Source organism: Physeter macrocephalus, chromosome 2 (genome assembly GCF_002837175.3).
Source record: "Physeter macrocephalus isolate SW-GA chromosome 2, ASM283717v5, whole genome shotgun sequence".
NCBI lineage: Eukaryota > Metazoa > Chordata > Mammalia > Artiodactyla > Physeteridae > Physeter > Physeter macrocephalus.
This window is the reverse complement of record NC_041215.1, coordinates 54,977,230-54,997,538: the sequence shown is the minus strand read 5'-3', so window position 1 is coordinate 54,997,538 and position 20,309 is coordinate 54,977,230. Positions and strand designations below refer to the sequence as shown.

The window sequence follows — 20,309 nt, the reverse complement described above, 5'->3', positions numbered from 1 at the left end:
CACCTTCTTGACTTTTCCTTCTCCTTCCTCTATATACTATTCCTGGAACTTTCATATTCAATAGTCAATTTGAAATCAATGTTCTGTCTAGACATGACTATTATAACCTAACAATTAAATACACCACAGAGGAAGCTAATGTGGTCCCAGCTGTGGCAATAAATATACTCTCTGGTCTGGTCAAATTTTGGCTTAAACAGAGGTGATGAATGAATAATAATAAGAGATAGACTTTTTGAAAGCAGCAAGAGTTAAAGAAAAACAGAATATCAGAAAGGCATATGAACCAGAGCAATGTAAAGTTCAAGCCATTTGTTTCCAAGAGAGTAACACCAGTCCCAAGTGTGTGTGGTATTCCAGAAACCAACAAATGAAAGAACAGTAGAAAAGACTATCTGGTCAATTCTCAAGCATTCTAAATTCAATCCCTTTAGATTTAAACCAAGGGTGAGCCCTCCTGAACCACCCTTGAGACTAAGGAACAAGTGGGTTCCACAAGCAAGCAGCCTACAGTATAGGGAGGGAAGTACAGAAGGGACAGAGAAGATAAAGAAGAGAGGAAAGTAGAAACCGAATCACAATGAAAGGGAATGGAAGAAATGATGAGTTACAGAATATGGAATAAAACTGAGGAGTGCTAGTGACCTCAATATCAAATGTTGCCAACCTTACCTAACTTACTGAGGGGCACCATGATAGTGGCAACATTAGAGAGCATGAAAAGACAAATTTAAATCACAGATTTATGAGACACCAACTGAGAAATAAGAATAATGACAAAACTAAAAAAGCAACAAAATAGTTTTAGAATCTAAAGAGACAATTTAAAGATTATTAAAATCTCATTTGGTTTAGTTATGCTTTACTTCTCATGAAACAATGAGTCTGATGGACACAAAAGGTGAAAATGTCAGTTAGTACCAGAGATATGTCTGGGGAGATGTGTTACAAAGAAAGTATGAGACTTACTTGTATACTTTTCTGTGGGAGCAACTTCAGAATTTTTCCTCTCTATTGGTTAGTGCTACTTATTTTAAGTATTTCACTGTAATTCTTATCCTGGCTGGCTGAGTTAACTTCCTTAAAACCAGAGTTCAAAACAGGTATGCACTTTTTAATTATGGTCAAATTTTAACCTCAAAAAGGACAAGGGTCTGCAATAGATCATAGAATATTACTTAGCAGTATAGCCTAAATGAGTCTAATGGTAACCAAAACCCAGATAATGATTCTCAAGAAAATTATGTAATTAAGAAATTACTTTAAAAGCTTCTTAAAATTAAAGTTTGCTAGGTAAAGGAAATACTCTTAAAAAAAAACAAAACTCAAGGTGTAAATTCAGTTTTTCCATTCAGGTAAAATATAATAGTGAAAATATTTCTTCCATACGAAACTTACAAAACTTTCAGATACCATATTAATCTCTCTCTCTCCCTCTCTCCCTCTCCCTCCCTCCTTCTTCTCCTTCCTTCCCTCCCCCCCCACACACCTGCTGCCACCACATCACTCACAGTAATTTCAATAAGGATAAAAGGAAATATTCTTAAAGATGACTATTATTGCAAAGAAACTACTGAATCAAAACAAATATAATTAAACTTGATACTCTGACCAATCATTCATCGTATCCATGAATATGCAGTCTTCATAAGTACTCCACTATAACAAGTGACAGGAGAAAGTTTATTCAAAACAGTCAGCAAAATATTTTTATTACAGCATAATAGGATGAAATAATGTGTATACCTATAGCCTATTTTTCTAATCATTCTAATTTTACAAGATAATGAAAACTCTCAATACAAGGTCAGCTGGAGATCATCAATACCATGTACCTGCAAAATTTAGATGACTAACTGTGTAAGGGGGAGCAGAGACCTTTTACTAATACACTAATGCTTTTTAAAATTAAGAGTTTAGAATAGGGCTTTTCAACCTGAACACTATTGACATTCTGAGCCAGATAATTATTTGTTGTGGAAGGCTGTCCTGTGCATTATAGGATGATTAGCCAGCATCCCATCCTCTACCCAATAGATACCAGTAGCACACCCTCCCCTCCCCCCACGCAGTTGTGACAACCAAATACGTCTCTAAATGGCCCCTGGGGGAGAGCTGCGGGGCTGGGGAGCAAAAGTCACCCAAGCTTGAGAACTACTGGCTTATCATAAACAGAAAAAAATGAATTGAGGGAGAGGGTGTTGTTTTGTTTTTCTTCTGGTCTTAATGTTCCAAGATACTATATTTGAATTTGATCACGGACTATATTTGAGAGATACTGCCTTTGAAAACAAAGCATGTAATATCTATCACTTGTTAGTCAAAGTTCAGAAGAGTCCCAGAAGATTCACTGTACTGCCAATGACCCCTCAACCACACATACACACACATCCATGCACACATACACACACAGTATTGCCTAGCTGAACTGAAGAAAATGCACAAAATTACTGTATTTCCATTTCTTATTTCATCAAATATATGGACCAGACTGTTCCAGTTCCCACAGAAACCAAAAGAATTCTCAACTTATCCAATGCAACTCAAATACCACAATAGCTGCATCACTCTAGATATGATAAACCTAAGTCCTAGAGAAAATATTAAACTCATCCTCACATTTTAACAAATTTGGAGGATGATACAAACTAACCATAATGCTTTAAAAACAAAACAACTAAGAAGTAGATTGGTGTTTTGAAACAGAACCTGAGGAAGGAAAAGACTAATGAAAAAATTGAAAATCAAAGGGAATGTGAAGGCATTTCAGCATGAGGGAAAAACTCAAAAATGTTTCCCCCAGAATGAGAGGAGTGAATTATACACTTAGCCATATCCTAGATAGTCTACACAATCAATCTCCAGTATACATACCATGGGATGGAAAATGAAAAATCAAAGTCCACAAAATACTAAAGAAAACAGTAAACATCCATCCTAAACACTGAAATAAAACTGCTCTTTACTACTGTTCTTCACCTGATTTTTTAAAAAATCAAATATCCATAAACAAAAAAAATTACAACTTCAGAAATTTTTTAATTCTCATAAAAATAGCCATCCTCATGCTTCCAGCAGGCCAGATTACATATTACATAGAAAAATCAATTCGGAAAAAAAAACATAAAAATCCTTTTTTAGAGTGCATTTGATGCATAACAAAAGCCCTTTAAAAAAATCAGATACTTTAAGTAATAAAAATCTTCATGTATAAATATGGATGAAAGTCTTTAAGATTTATTTCAATTATCTTCAACAGAATTATATTTTAGGATTGTTTATTTTTTTAAAAAACTATGCAACGATACTTAGTTTAATGTAAGTGCAATATCTATGTGCTCTCCAGCAACAAAATTACTTTATTTCAAAATTTAGCTATTAACCTCCTGACTCAGTGAAAATAATCCTACAAGAAACTAATGCTCAATTCTTTTTATTCCCAAGCCAAGCAAAGGAAGCTGTAAGATCTATAGCGACAGCCTTCTTTTCCAGAAGTAATACCTTGAGGCTGCTCAAGAATAGCCTCCTAGTGTGACTCAGGTGGGTCCGGGAGGGAATAATGTCCACAATCCCTTGGTCAGTGGCCATGATGCCCCTCCTCCTCAAGGGCAGAAGATCAGAAAAAGGGATGAGAACAAGAGGAGTTCACCAACCAGACATATAGGGCCAGAGGAGGAAGAGTACTACAGGAAAAATTAAAACTACATGGTTAAGTTATGTCACAAAAGCAAGAGGTTTAATGTTATCCAGTATTCATTCATTTCAGAGACACCATTGTTTATCTTCCTCCCCAAACCGTGCACAAAAAGAACTGTCAGCCTGCCTTAAGCATGTTCTTTCTTCCATTTAAACAGACATGATTCTGTTGGTTAATCTCTGGCAATGATCGCCATTTCACAACACATTCAGCCCACCCGGAACTGATCAATACCACTACAGACATAAGACTAGACTTTATCCATTTATTAACCACAAGAAAATGTACCATTCAGCAAAATTCTATACATTACAAAAGATTCTATTAGAAAGGGGGGCAGGGAGGATGGGTGGACACGGACACACACACACACACACACACACAAATACACACACCACAGAGGTACACAAAGAAAAGACTACCACCCTCTAATTTCCCTGTGGCAAACGAGATAAAGACATGGCCACGAAACCTGTCAATTCGTTGTCCCCCTATAATTCTATCTCACAACCTAGTACCTGAATATTGAATTTTATGACAAATAGATCCACTGCCACTTTAAAATTGTTTCTTCTATCAAACTAACTCTCCTCTTAGGTACATTTGCACACCTCTGAGCTAGATGCTGTATTCATTTACAGAATTTCAAATACAAAAGACTAGTTTTCCAACCACTGGTTGCAACCACAGAACGTTCTCACAAAATCAAAATTTCAAATATAAATGGGCCAGATTATCCTTCCAACCCTGGAAGACTATAGTGTATCTGACAGTGTGAACAATTTCAAATGGGCTGTTCTAAACCGAAAACAATGCTTCAATACAACGCGTTTAAAATAAGTATTCCGTAGGTAAGCAAAATCTCTGCCAGAAAAGAGCACATAAATGGTGGTTGAAAGCCAGCATATTACCAACACACAGCGGCATACCTCTTCTGCACTGGGTTATTGCTAATACTCCAACAACAACAACTACAACTATTTTTAACACCGCTGGACACTGAAGTTGAAGAAAACGTGAGGGGAGACCTAGATGAAATTGCTGATATAATGCATTGTTTCTCACGGTCAAAATTAAGCAGCAGCTGACTTGATCTCTGTTGTGATAGTCATTGAAGCACTAATTAAAAGACGTTAAAACACAAACAACAACAACAAAAAAAAACCACCCTTATTTTGGAGGATGCCACACTAAAGGACATTTTGGAATACGCCTTTCGGGTCTCAAACCTTTGCATAAATTGTCACTTGTGGTATTTGCGGCTTAATTGCAACCCAACCAGCGCTGTCATCCAGTGTTACGGCCACAAACCATGACTTTCTCACTTCCACAACAACAGAGCAGTCACTCTTACCAACCTAACTCAAAACGAGGAAAATTCATGGAGATTTCCAGACCATAATCAGCCCTGGGGGGCGGCCGCCGAGGGGCTCCGGGTGGGGGGAAACCTCCCCAGGCTCCGCTGAAGCTCGTCGACCCGACAACAACCGCAGCCGCCAGCAGCGGCAGCGGCAGCAGCCCCGCCGCGCCGCGCTCCATGCACCTACCTGAAGAACAAGAGATAAGAAAGACGGCAAACGCCAACTTTGCAGCAGCTCCCATTTTCCCGAGGCGCCGGGGAAGCCGTAGGAAGTTCTCGCTAGATATCCAGTTCCCTGGGTCTTCCTCGGAAACAAACCTCCTGGTGTAAAATCAACCGTCATAAAACATATTCGGAAGCCCCGACCAAAAAAGCGTTCACGGGGTCAAAAAAAAGAGGAAAAAAAATGAAAAATAAAAACAGCGAGCACAACAATTAAAAAAAAATGCACCACGGGGGGAAAACCGCCACACACAAGCACAACACACAAAACCCAACAACGAAAAGCCAACAACAACAAAAGCGGGTTTAAATCACTGTCAAAATCACTGTCAGCTCCGCTCGCCTCTCGGGTCTCTCGGAACAAAACGCCAGGCTGAGGCGACGAAGAGGCGGCGGCTGCGGCGTCCGCTGCCGCCCGGACAGTCCGGGAACCGAGCTGGGTCCGACCGACGTCCGGACCGACCTTCAGCCCGGACACCCAAAGTCCCCCGGACCACTGGCAGTTGAGCTTGCGGCGGTGGCGGCCGAAACGGCGGCGGCGGCGCGGGGAAGGAGAGGCGGGCGGCGGCGGCAGTGCAGGCGGCGGCCAAGTTCTGGTCCAGGCTCTGGCTCCGGCTCCGGGCTCCGGGCTCGGCCGCGTTTTCGGTCCCCTGGCCTCCGCCGGCCCCGCCCCCTAAACTTCCGGTTCCGGCCCGAAGCTGGAAGCCAGGCACCGCGGAGGAACGCTCCGCAGCGGCGGCGGCTGCGGCGGTGGCAGCGGCGGCCGGGCGCAGCGCGCGTGCCGGGCCGGGAGCGCGAGGAGATTGTCGGGGAAGCAAGGCGGGAGCGGGGGAGGGGTGAGAGAGCGAGGGCGGGGCCGGCAGGAGGGCGAGGAGGCGGGGCGGGCGGAGGCTCGATACCGCGAGGCCTCGTGGTTCGGCCTGCTTGGCCTGCTGGGCGGTGGGGCTCCAGTGGGTGGCAAGTGAATGCTGTTGGGGTCTCGAGTGCCTGGTTACCTAATCGTGCTCCACTGGCCTCTCTGCGGAGCGCACGTCCGAATGGTCAGGGGGAGCCCATGAGGAACAGGACCCCGGGGCGGGGCGGGTGACTGGTGACTCCTCCGGGGGGGGGGCGTCTGCGGCGCCCTGTCTTTCCTCTGGGGGGACGCCTCGTCCGCTCTGAAATCCCGGGCGCCGGGAAGCCGGGGGTGGGAGTCGGTCCTCCGCGCCTGCCGAGCTTCAGGAGCTGGTGTTTGTACCCCCAGTCCTAGCGGTGTGTCCCACCCCTGTGGCTTCTGCTTTAAGCGTTTTGTCTTTCGGCTAAAAGAAAAGAAAGGGGGAAAAATAACCCGTGGAGGATGGGCTGTCCACCCGGGCAGGATTTCCACAGCAATTATCATGATGTGCAATATGAATCCATTCCCACCTTCTCTTTTGTACACAAAGCATTGTGTTGAGAATTGTTCTGCATGTAATAGGTTCTCAAATATTTAAAACGCGCTGAAGAGGAAACCTGCAGATTTCGATCGACATATCTGATGATCAGACAAGTGTTTACTTTTTCAAATTTTAGTTCTTTTAGGGCTAATTTTTACCCCTTAATCCAAGTTGATTGCTTAAAAGATGCTGCTAGGCATGGAATGGGATCCAAAATGTAAAAGTAGGATCTCTGCCTCAGGGAGCTCACAGTATTTGCTGTACTCGAGTTGACTACAGAATACAAACTGAAGAGAGTATTAAAGGTACTAGCTTTGTTATTTTCCACACTTTAGCGAGCTCCGTGAAGATGGGGGTCTTACGTCTTCTTCCCCGTTTTATGCCAGCCCTAAGAGTGTCCAGCCTGATATGATAGGTGCTTAATAAATAACTGTATAAGTGACTAGGGGATAACTGCCTGTTTCTTAAATACAATATTCTCACATGTAATCTACAAGTTTGGGGGTTTTATTAATAAAAAATAAAACATCTGGACTATATGGCTAATTCATGTTTTGCTTATGGTTTACTGATTCCCACATTTTCCCACAAAGCCAAGCTTTCTCCCCTGTACTTATAGTGTCTTATTTTTCTCGTCCTGTAAATTACGGTGTATTTCTATTAAGTTCATCCTGTAATTATCTGGCCATTTCTGCAGCTTGTCAAGGTTATTAGTAATCACTGTGGCTCTTTAAGCTCTCTCCAAGATTTCCAGCTCCCAAGTCGTGGTGCTCAGAATTTGAATGATATTGTGCAACAGTTAAGAAAAGTCCCTAGTTGGTCTTCAGGGTGTCTAAATGTAATCTCATATTATGTAGTTCTCTGGACTTTATGAGCTGGTCAAGGAATAAATATAAATCTTCCATTCCCTAACATTTCTGGAGTAGAAGAGTGTATTTTATTTAGTTCATTCAGGAATTTGATGTTAGTTATGCCCTGAATCAGGCCCCACTGTTGTCTTATCTCTGCATCGCTTCAATCTTTCTTGAATTGTGAAACCAGAGCAAGTGGAATAACTGGAATAACCAGCAATAGGACTAAAACTTGAAAATATATTCCTTATCTTACCACCCAAATTTCCAGTATAAGAACGGAAGAGAAGATGAAAAATATTTTTCTGTAAAATGAAAGAGGAGCAACAAGTCAAAGTCTTCACTAGACTATTCAATAATAGTTAAAATAACTCCATGGTAAAAGTTATTAACATCCAATAACAGTAACTATCCATTTTGTTCCTGAATCTGTGTTCACTCCCACCTTCTGCATTTTTAAAAAATTCAAAAATACTTACTGTATATAAAATAGATAACCAACAGACACCTACTGTGTAGTACAGGGAACTAAACTCAATATCTTGTAATAGGGCTTCCCTGGTGGCGCAGTGGTTGAGAGTCCGCCTGCCGATGCAGGGGACACGGGTTCATGCCCCGGTCTGGGAAGATCCCACATGTTGCATGTCGCAGAGCGGCTGGGCCCGTGAGCCATGGCCGCTGAACCTGCGCGTCCAGAGCCTGTGCTCCGCAACGGGAGAGGCCACAACAGTGAGAGGCCTGCGTACGGCAGAATAAAAAAAAAAAAAAAAAAAAAAAAAATCTTATAATAACCTGTGTGAGTGTGTGTGAATCACTTTGCTGTACACCTGAAACTAACACAACATTGTAAATCAACTATATTTCAAAAAGATTTTTTAAAAACCTAGGTAAAATAGAAGTATTATACTTAATGTTGATGATTCTAAAGACATGCCTATATTAATTAGATCAACAAACTAACTTCATATTGAATATTCCCCAGTTCACATGAACCAGAAACCCTTTGTGGCTAGTTTCTTTCATTTTTAGAAATATTTAGTTTGTAAGTAGAAAAAAAAGAATTCAAAAAAAATTTAACAGAATAAGACATGAGAGTATGTGACTAATTCCCACTTGAATTCCAAAGCTTAAAAAGAAGCTAAAGGTAGCTGCAGCTAACCCTACTGCCCCTCTTTCCTTCCTATTTTCTATAATCACTTTTTCTTATCTACGAATCCAACACCTCCCTAACACAATGCAAGCTGTACAAACTGAGTTTAGGAAGGAAGGAAAGGAAAGGAAAAGGAAACATGAAAGGAATTCTGGTCTGCCTGAGCATTAAGACAGTTATGTGTTAAACAGCTTTACCTAACATCACTCAGTCCCCAAACCTGATACCTAGCCTTGTAGCCACTCCAATGTCAGAATTTCTTCTTAACATTTTTTTTAAATAAATTTATTTATTTTTGGCTGCTTTGGGTCTTTGTTGCTGTGCGTGGGCTTTCTCTAGTTGCCGCGAGGGGGCCTACTCTTCGTTGTGGTGAGTGGGCTTCTCATTGTGGTGGCTTCTCTTGCTGCAGAGCACGGGCTCTAGGGTGCATGGGCTTCAGTAGCTGTGGCACGTGGCTCAGTAGTTGTGGTTTGCGGGCTCTAGAGTGCAGGCTCAGTAGTTAATGGCGCACAGGCTCGGTTGCTCCGCGGCATGTGGGATCTTCCCGGACCAGGGATTGAACCCGTGTCCCCTGCATTGGCAGGAGGATTCTTAACCACTGTGCACCAGGGAAGTCCTTTTTAAAAATTTATTTATTTATTTATTTGGCTGCTTCGGGCCTTAGTTGCAGCACATGGTATCTTCGTTGCGGCACACGGGCTTCTCTCTAGTTGTGGCACTCGGGCTCTAGAGCACGCAGGCTCAGTAGTTGCAGCTCATGGGCTTAGTTGCCCCACAGTACGTGGGATCTTAGTTCCCCGACAAGGGATCCAACCCGCGTCCCCTGCATCGGAAGGTGGATTCTTGACCAGTGTGCCACCAGGGAAGTCCCAATGCCAGAATTTCAAGTCCAGAGTCTTGACAGAAGTTCAGCTGAACTTCCAGTTATTACCAGCTGGAAGACTCTCGAGAAGCCAATTTACTCTAGAGATCCAAGTGTGTGTTGGCTGGATGAGGAAACGGAGGTAAATGAGTATCATAGACTGCTTCCAGAACAAAAGTTGATTTCTTCCTATGCTTGAAATTCACACGGCTCAAAAATGTATAGATTAAGTTTAAAGCTTCAGCTCCAAGGCAGGGCTGGAATTGAACTGGGCTGGAATTGACCTTGCCTTTGAGATTGGATAGTATGCCATATATCATGAGGAAATTCACCTTAAGGTGTTCACCTGCCTTTGGATATACCAACAGCCACAAATAAGTAAGACATGCCAAATATCTCTTCCTTCATCTTCAGCAAGATGACAAAATCCCTTTGGAGTATGAGGGATGTTGAATTCCTCTTAGATGAAGGATTTTAAAGTATTTCTGCTCCTTTCAGCTACTGTAAAAGTCTACTCCTATGTTCAGATAACATGGACATTCCTGAAGTGGCACAAGTAAAGAATTTCTTATATACCTAAGCTGTAAGGCATAATATAAGGGGAAGAAATTTAGTAACTTGGTAAGTCAAAGGAAGGCAGATAATAATAAGCATATCTTCCATGAATATCCTTCACACCCTAAATGCTCAAGGTGGGAAGAAAACTCCCTATATCCTAGCTTTTGGTACTGTTATAAGGATGTGGGAATGGCTAAGGGATAAAACATTAAGGCAGAATATTTTGGTCAGGAAAGTGAGTTAGAAGAGTTAAGAGAAACTAGCTGTGATGGAAATAATGTATCCGGCACTTTGATTACAAGGCTATACCAACCCAGCTAGTAATAAAATCTCAACAACTAATTGGTTTTCCTGTAACATCCCAAGGGTAACATTTGACTTTTTCTCCCGCTAGCAACTTGTTCAAAATCCAGTAAGTATGTGGGAAATAGAACAGGCTTAATTCAGGGAAGGTTTTTTTTTTTTTTTTTTGCCCATCCTCCAATTTATACTCATGACCACAGGGACTTAGTTTTCTATCTTATTTCTAATAGTTTTCTAACTTTTATTTCTAAATTTTATAAGTTTTATAAATGCTACAACTATTTTATTGCTTGGTATTCTAACTATTCTATTTCTAATAGTTTTCAACTATTCTTTCTATAACAAAGAAGAGTTGAGACTTTGAGATACCCTACCTAACCCAATGCCAATGACTTAAGACATTCAAGTTGGAGTAAACCAAAACTGCTCAAAGTGCAGTTCTCAAACTAGTGTTAACCTCAAACTGTTTGTTACTGATCTTCAATGAGACTAGTACAGACATTGACAACAACTGTTTAATTTTTGTAGAAACTTGACAGAATAATTTTACTACAATTGAAGGTAATAATAAAAATAAGTGAGCTTATATTTTGTTTTTATTTATAGTTCATGTTTTTAGTAATTCAATGTTATTGTATTTTATAAAAGTCTCATAGATTGGAAATTTGCCAAATACAGTTTGAGAGGCATTGAAGTAGAGAATAGGCTATATACCCAACACTCTTTCTCGAAAACAGTGCCTTTCATCCATTTTGACAAATGCTTAAAATCTTAAATAAAGCTTTGATGCTATAGTCCTAAAATATTCTATAACGCAAGACTGCTTAAGAATCAGTCATTTTCATTACATTGTCCATCTTCATCTGTGATATTCATTTATTGGACAAGTAATTATTAGCTACAAGATTTGTGCTAAGTGTTGATTGTAGAGTGATAAATGAAATGTATATAGTGTCTGCCCTCATTGAGCTTACAGTATCATAAGGAAGACAGAAAAATAGCAAGTAAACAAATAATTGTCAAATGGGAGGATTATTTCTAAAAATTGACAGGATGTTGAGATAAAGAATAAGAGTGGTAGTACTGGATAGGAAGAAGGGGCTTATATAAGAGGATGATTCAGGAAGGACTGACTAAGGAAGTGGCATTTAAACTGAAACCTACAAGATGAAAAAGAGATAGCTATGAGAGGAGCTAGTTAAGAAGGAACAGTATGTACAAAACCTACCATATGTTGAAGAAATTGAAAGGAGGCTCTTGTGGCAGTGAAAGAGTGGTATGAATAAGGAGACAGAGGGATACAGGCCCCAGACTGCAAGATCTTATAGGCCAAAGTAAGGTTCTTGTATTTTTTTCAAAGTGAAGTGTCCAGCCATTGGAGGATTTTAAGTAAGGGAGTTACATGGTCTGGTTTATGTTGAAAAGATCACTCTTGCTCTTGTATGGAGAACAGGTTGCAAGAGATTACCAAAGAAAGCAGAGAGCTAGTTAGAAGGATGTTGCAGTAAGTCAGGCAAGACATTATGGTACCATGAACTATTATGGAAAGAAGCAGGCAGATTCAAGATATATTTTGGAAGGAGAATCAACAGGATTTGCCGACAAATTGGATGACTCCTACTTTTTTTCTTGAGCAAAGGAGCAGAGGTAGTTTCATTTGTTGAGTTGGGCAAGATTTAGGGGGAGAGATATATGATAGGGAAGGGAGTAAAGAGATGAATAGTGAAAGGTTTCAATTTTGAAAATGTTAAATTTGAGACACCTGTGGGACATCCAAATGGAGATGTAGAGCAAGCAACTGGATGTAGGTGACTGAAGTTTGGAAGAACATGCAGTCTCACAGATACAAATTTGGGAACTGTCAGCACACAAATGGTATTTAAGGCATGGAAATGAATGACAGCATCTAAATAAAGAGTGGACAGAGAAAAGAAATTTAGCAAGTAGAGGATTAAAAGCCAGGAAAGGGGATGAAAAAGTAATGAAAAAGCCAAAGAGATGAGATAAAAACCAAGAGAGAGACAGATGTCATACATGAAAGTGTTTTGTAAAAGGTAAATAGGAACAGTATTGAAATCTATAGAGACATAAGTAAATTGAAGAGTAAAAAGATAAGGGTCCACTGCATGTGGCATCATGGAGAGAACTGTTCTCCTTGACAGTAGTTTCAGCAGAAGCCATATTGAGGCAGGCAGGAAGAAGAAAGGGCAAGCAGAAGCCTCTGAGTTTGTACAACTTGACACTGGAGGGTGATGATATTCTCAGCTGAGAGCTCTAAATTCCCTGAAATATAAAGCAAGGTTTTCAGCTTAAAGTGGAAGGGGCATGACAAAAGGTTACAAAATAGTCCTGATTGAGGTTGGAGAGAGAAGCATTATAGTAGAATTGCCAGACTTGAGCACCCATTTGAGGTGGAGATCATGTTTATCATGACTCCAGTCTGCCCAGCTGTGTGTGGTTATTTCCAAGAACACATAGTTATTGGCACCACAGAGAAGGCAGATGAATGAGTTCTTCGATGGTTGGATTTGAGGAAGAGAGGAACAAGGAAGTTATGGGAGTTGTATGGGAGTCATTGGGACAATGAATAATGGAATTTGAGTCTCGTAAGAAGAAAGTATAGCATAGAAGAGGCTGTTGTGGATAGAAAGAAGTGATACGTGTAATGGATTAGAAGGCTGACACCATTCAGAGGAATCCTTGCTTCCGGGAAGATATTTAAGCAAGTGAGCGAGAAGGATAGGAGAGATAATCTAAGAATAGAATTCAATGTGTGGAGGGGAGTCATATCTGGTGACGACAGTGGCCAGGGATTTACCACTGCAGTGATAGAAAAAAATGGTCACTGGCAATGAGGAGATGAAAAAATTGGATATCAAAGCCTCCAGGGAGCTGGATGGGTCATTTGCAAGGATGTTGAAACCACCTAGAATGGTGACAAAGATTAGGCTGGAAAGTAAAAGCATTAAGACTGCAAAAATTCAGGAACGTTACGTGAAGGCTGTTCGATGATAGCATTCTTCAACATTATCTCTAACAAGATAAATGGTTTTTAATGTGTTTTCACACACATTCTTACTTAATTTTCATTACAACTTTATGAAGCAGGTAGCCTTGATAATATTATTACCATTTCATAATAAGAAAAAAAAACTGAGTCTCAGAAAAACTACAAATGTATTAGAAGCAGTTAAAAGGAGGCACATGGTAAAGAGAGACAATTTATTGTCTTCTATTTTATATTAAATTCAAATTTATGAAATAAATTGAGGATAATTTATTAAATATTTAAAAGCATTCTTTTTAAGGCTTCCTTTCAATGGCACCTTTCCAAAGTACAAGTATATTTTAAATTTCTCTGTATACAAAAAATTCAATTTTCATATTTTTATCAAAGCATAGACTCTGCAAAGTAAGATAAAGCACCAGGCAAAGGAGTGATCTGATCATTTCCCTTTTCTAATATGGTTAGAGCATTTAAAACAATAATGCTGAGATAAAATTATCATAAAATTTAAGAATAATTATTATTAAAACTATTTCTGAACAATTATAAATAAGAAAAGGAAAAGTATAGATGTGAGTTTATTGTTATTATTGTGCATAAATGTGAATTTTTGCAATTTGGCAATAGGGAATAGTACATGTGTATAATATATAATACTTCTTACAATTAAAATAAAACAGTGGGGGGAAGAAAGATTATTTTCCTCTCTATTTAAAAAATAATTTGTTTTCTCAGGCTAAACTACACTGGATTTTCCTACCTGTTTAAGCATGCAAATTAGTCAAAACACTTAACTGCACTTTATTGTGCTTCATTTTAACTTAGATCAGAAGAATCTTAATCAAAGCAGTACTGAGGCTTTAGGGGAAACTTAATTGTAGGAATGTTTGTAGTAATCTTAACTGGTCAAAATATATGCACTTCTTCATATTCAAAATCAGTTATTACTAGCTACTCTAGCAAATAAGTGATAATTTTATCCCATTTTTCAGGTGAACAAATACAAATGTTAAATGGCTTGCCCAGCGGCACAAATTGAATCAGTAGCAGAAGTAGGATTATAACTCTGAACTACTGACTCAAAGCTTAGTCCAATAAGCCATGCTGTTTCTCAAGTAGTAAGCATATTAATTGTCCCTCCAAGCAGGAATTGTCCCTCTAAGTGGAGCATGTTCCATCCAGAAGACCCATGCTACACAGTAGAGAGACCTACTTCTCTCACTTAAAAAAAAAAAAAAAAATTACCCACCAAACTGTCAATCTCATCTTTTTGTAAGGAGGAAATATATGTTATATATTCAAAAAGTAGTGCAAAATATATGTCATTAAAAGGCACTAAATTTTCTACTTGTAAAACCAAAAAGATGTTTTGATTTTATTTTTCAGCACTGACATTAGACCTGGGATACACAGAACAGTGAATCTTCCATATTAGATAAACACCTACATAATTCAGGAATACATTTTCCCTTTGTGATTTAGGCTAATCATAGAAAAACAGCAACTGTACAAATTTTATTTAATATTTGAATAGATGCTTTCCTGACTCATTTTTCTTACTTCAAGTCCACCCAGGTACATAATTTTTCTAACTCAATTTTAACTCTGCAGTTTTAAAACCACAAATAAGAATAATATGTTGAAAGTAGAGATTAAGGAAAATTGCAGATTGAAAGTAAATGGTTCAACTTCCACTTCTGGCTATGATAGAATAGCTTATACTACTTTAACTCTCCTATTGAGAACAACTATTTAAAAGTATATACAACAATTGTTTGAAGTCACTAGACAGGAACTAAGGAAGCCAGCACTGGAGGGACCAAGATCCCAGAGAGGAGAAAACTATAATAAATTGAGCTCCACATTCACCTCAAACGTTCACTTATATATTTGCAGATTCATGGCATGGGTAATACAGGCTAAGAAAGTGTCAGCCTGGGCTTATAGCAGTCTCACTGGAGTAGGGAGACAGATGTTAAAGCTTGAGTGTAACAGGGTGATTAGGATTTGAAAGACTAAGATCCAGAAGTTGAAAAAATTACAGAGGAGGAAGCCCAGACTTCTCTGTGTGATTTCCCCTTACGGCATGTGCTGACTCCTAAACCGTGCAGGGTAAAATGCAGAGAAACTAAGTGTAAAGGAACAGCGTGGAGGTTAAAGAGTGAGCAGAGATTTTTGGCAGTCTTGGAGACCTTGGGAGACAAAGATGAAAATTTAGAGACCATCAAGGTGCAAGAGCCCAAGTAAACACCTCAGGATTTCATAAGAGAACCCAAGAAGTCTACTCCTTAAAAATTAAAGGCTATGCTTTAAGAGTTAGAACAAACTGGAAATTGATGATACTAAAAGTCTGAAATCCAGCATCAACGGGAGTAATGTAATAAGTCCATACATTACATGACTGGGGCATATTAAATCCTTTCTGGAAAAAGATAACTTTATGTAGAGTCTGCAATTTTTTTACACACAATGTTCAGCATCCAATTTAAAAATTACCAAGTATATAAAAAACAGGACCAAATGGAAATGCTAGAACCAGAAATTACAAGAACTAAAACAAATTGAAAGATGAGTTTTTAATGGATTAGGCACATTAGAGAGAAGGATAGTGAACTGAGAGAAGGCTGTCAAAAATATTCAAATTTAAATATAGAGATTGAAAGAGGTAGAAAATACAGGAGAATAAGAGCTATGTGGAAAAGAGTTTAAAAGTCTGATATACCTGTACTTGGAGTCCCAGAAGGATAGAAGTGCATGAATTGAACCAAAGCAACATTTCAAATACTATTGGCAACTACTTTTAGAAAACTGATGAAAGACAGGAAGTCATAAATTCAAGAAGCTCCACAACACCACAGGAGAAATACAAGGAAGCTATACCCAGAGCATCATAATCAAACATCTGAAAAACAATGATAAAAATAAATGTTGATAGTAGTCAGAGAAAAAATATATATATACATTACTTTCAAAGGAGCAAAAATAAGATTTAAGTCTGACTTTTTGATACAAACTATGGAATCCAGACGACAATGGAATGTCATCTTTAAAGTTCTGAAAGAACGTGATTCCCAACCCAAAATTCTCTGCTCACAAAATATCCATCAGAAAAGAATGTGAAATAAATACACTTTCAGACAAACAAAAGCAGAGAGAATTTGCTGCTAACAGATCTATAGTAAAAAATACTCTAAAGGAATGTTTTTCAGGTTTACACATGGAACTGCAGGAAAAAAATTAAGAACACAGGGAAGGGTAAATTAGTAAATCTATACAAATAATAGTAGTAATGCATTATAGGATTTAAAATATATGCAGGATTTAAAATATATGCAGGATTAAAATAGAAGACAACACTAAAAGTATTATCTGAGAAGTGTAAATGTACTAATTTAAGGTAGACTGTAACAAGCAAAGGATGAATGTTGGAATCTCTTATTTATGATAACCAACAAAATAACAAATATATAACTAATAATCTAATAGATGTGGCAAATGGAATAATAAACACTTGATTAATCTAAAAGAAGATGGTATAATAGGAAACATATAGTAAGAAGGTAGATTTAAATCCAAATACAGCAATAATTACACTTAGTTGGACTAATACTCCAATTAAATGAAAAAGATGGTCAAAGTGAACAGAAAAACAATAACTAAATGTATGCACCTTATGAGATACACCTGAAATATAAGGACTCTTAAATGTATAAAGTAATAGTTATGAAAAATATAATATGAAATAATAACCAAAAGAAAACAATGTAATTATAATTATACCAGGCAAAGAAACTCTAGGGCAAAAAGTATTACTAGAGAAAAAAATGAGTGCTTCATAATGACAAAGGGATCAACAAGATTATAAACTTAAATTTTAATATAACTTACATAATAATAAAGTCTTAAATATGTAAATAATGATATTACAGATAAAAAAGTTTCAGTAGTTTGTGTCTTTCTAGTATTAATACTTTGCTCATTTCATCTTGGTTGTCTAATTTGTTGACATACTGTGTTCATAGTATTCCATTATAATCTTTCCTATTTCTGTAAGATTGATACAAATGGCCCATTTTTCATTTCTAATTTTAGTAATTTGAGTCTTCTTTCTCAGTTCCTTTTCTCTTTTTTTTTTGATCAATCTAGCTAAAGGATTGCCAATTTTGTTGGTATTTTCAAATAATCGATCTTTTTTTTAATCAATCTAGCGAAAGGATTGCCAATTTTTTGATATTTTCAAATAATCAATCTTTAGTTTTGTTGTTTTTTTCTCTATTTTTTTATTCCCTACTTTATTTATTTCCTCTCTAATCTTTGTTTTTCCTTCCTGCTTGTTTTGGATTTAGTTTGCTCTTCTTTTTTCTAGTTTCTTAAGGTGGAAGTTTTGGCTATTTGAGATATTTCTTCTTTTTTAATCTAGGCATTTATAACTATAAATTTTTCTCTGAGCACTTCTTTCACTGTATGCCACAAGTTTTAGCACGTTGTGTTTTCATTTTCATTCATCTCAAAATATATTCTCATTCTGCTTGTGATTTTTTGATCCATTTGTTATTTAGGAGTGTGTTGTTCAATTTTCACATATTTACGAGCTTCTCAAATTTCCTTCTGTTATTGATTTTTAATATTATTACATTGTGTCCAAAGGACACATATTGTATGATTTCAATCATTTTAAATTTATTGTGGCTTCTTTTATGGCCTAACATATGGTCTATCCTAGAGAATTACTCCACGTGCACTTGAGAAGAATGTGAATTCTGCTGTTGTTGGGTGGAGTGTTCTATAGATGTATTTTAGGCCTAGTTGTCTTATACTGTCATGCACTTTTCAATTTTCTTGTTGATCTTCTCTTTCCATTATTGAAAGTAGGATATCGCTGTCTCAAACTGTTTTTTTTTAAATTTTTTATTGGAATATAGTTGATTTACAATGCTGTGCCAGTTTCAGGCATAGAGCAAAGTGAATCAGTCACACACATCCACTCTTTTTTTTTTTTTTTAACATTCTTTTCCCATATAGGCCATTACAGAGTATTGAGTAGAGTTCCCTGTGCTATACAGCAAGTTCTTATTAGTTATCTGTTTTATATATAGTAGTGTGTATATGTCAATCCCAATCTCCCAATTTACCCCTCCCCCCCATCCTCTGGTAACCATAAGTTTGTTTTCTACATCTGTAACTCTACTTCTGTCAAACTGTTGTTTTTGAATTATCTGTTTCTTTCTTGAATTCCACAAGTTTTTTCTTCATGTATTTTGGAGCTCTGCTGTGAGGTGCATATATATTTAAAATTGTTATGCCATTCTGAGGGATTGACTTATTTATTATTATAAAATGCCCTTCTTTGTCTCTAGTAACTGTTTTTGTCTTAAAATCAACTTTGTTGGATATTAGTACAGCCACTCTAGGTCTCTTTTGGTTACTAGGTCTCTTTGGTTACAGTAACCAAGAGATTTTTTTCCTATTCTTTTACTTTCAACCTTTTTATTCTGTGAATCACACATGTGTCTTTTATAGACAGCATATAGTTGGATCATTTTTTAAAAATTCATTTTGCCGATATCTGTCTTGATTCAAATGCTTAATTAATTCACATTTAACGTAATTACTGGTAAGGTAGGATTTCATTTACTTTTTTGTTTTTTGTGTTCTATGTCTTATGCCTTTTTTCCCTTTCTGTATTCCTTTTTGTTAGATATTTCCTAGTGTACTACTTTAATTCCCTTGTTGTTTATTCTATTACATTATTTTGAGGTTTTTTTTTTTTTTTTTTTAGTAGTTGCCCTGGGAATTACAATTAGCATACTAACTTAAAACAATCTACTTCAGATTATTACCAACTTAATTTCAATAGTGTATAAAAACTTTGCTCCAATATAGTTCATTTTCGCACCCCAACTTTTGTGCTATTATTGTCATACAAATTATATTTGTATATATTAAGTCCATCAATGTGGTTTTATAATTTATGTTTATATCTTTTAATTCACACAGGGAAATAAAAGCATTACAAACAAAAATACATTTTTTTTTTTTTTTTTTTTTTTTGCGGTACGTGGGCCTCTCACTGCTGTGGCCTCTCCCGCTGCGGAGCACAGGCTCCAGACGCACAGGCTCAGAGGCCATGGCTCACGGGACCAGCCGTTCCGCGGCATGTGGGATCTTCCCGGACCAGGGCACGAACCCGTGTCCCCTGCATCGGCAGGCAGACTCTCAACCACTGCGCCACCAGGGAAGCCACCAAAATACATTTTTACTCTTTGTTTTTTTGGCAGCGTGACAATATGATTTGTCTGTGTAAAGGGGTTAATCTCTTTATGTTTAACACACTTTGGGTTTGTTGAGCTTCCTGGGCCTATAGATTAATATTTTGTATCAAATTTGGAAAAGGTTTGGTCATTGTTTCTTTAAATATTTTTTGTAACTCTCTCCTCTTCTGAGACTCCTATTATGCATATGTTGGTATTATTGATGGTGTTCCACAGACCTCTAAGGCTCTGTCCATTTTTCTTCATTAAGAAAAAAATTTCTGTTTCTCAGACTGGACAATTTCTATTTGACCTATCTTCAAGTTTGCCCATTCTTATTCTGTCAGCTCAAATCTGACCTTGAGCCTCTCTGCTGAAATTTTCATTTTGTTCATTGTATTTTTCAATTCCAAATTTTCTAATTGGCATATATATATATAATTTCTATCTTATTGTGAAATTCTCTATTTCATGAGCCATCTTTCTCATACTTTAATTCTTTAGCTATGATTTCCTTTCATTCTTTTTTTTTGTTTTTATTTTTTTTTTTTTTTGTGTGTGTGGTATGTGGGCCTCCCTCTGTGGTGGCCTCTCCCGTTGCGGAGCGCAGGCTCAGCGGCCACGGCTCACGGG

General features: G+C 37.9%; 1 protein-coding gene across 1 annotated transcript in view; it reads right to left on the bottom strand.

Moving 5' to 3' along the window:
- Nucleotides 1–6,008, bottom strand: part of ACVR2A (activin A receptor type 2A) — a 93,401-nt gene extending 87,393 nt beyond the window's left edge. Inside the window, exon 1 of the mRNA XM_007108046.4 lies at nucleotides 5,245–6,008. Coding sequence (XP_007108108.1) covers nucleotides 5,245–5,299 — 55 coding nt within the window. The 5' untranslated portion in view covers nucleotides 5,300–6,008. The remainder of the gene's footprint in view (nucleotides 1–5,244) is intronic.
- Nucleotides 6,009–20,309: the final 14,301 nt, after the last annotated feature.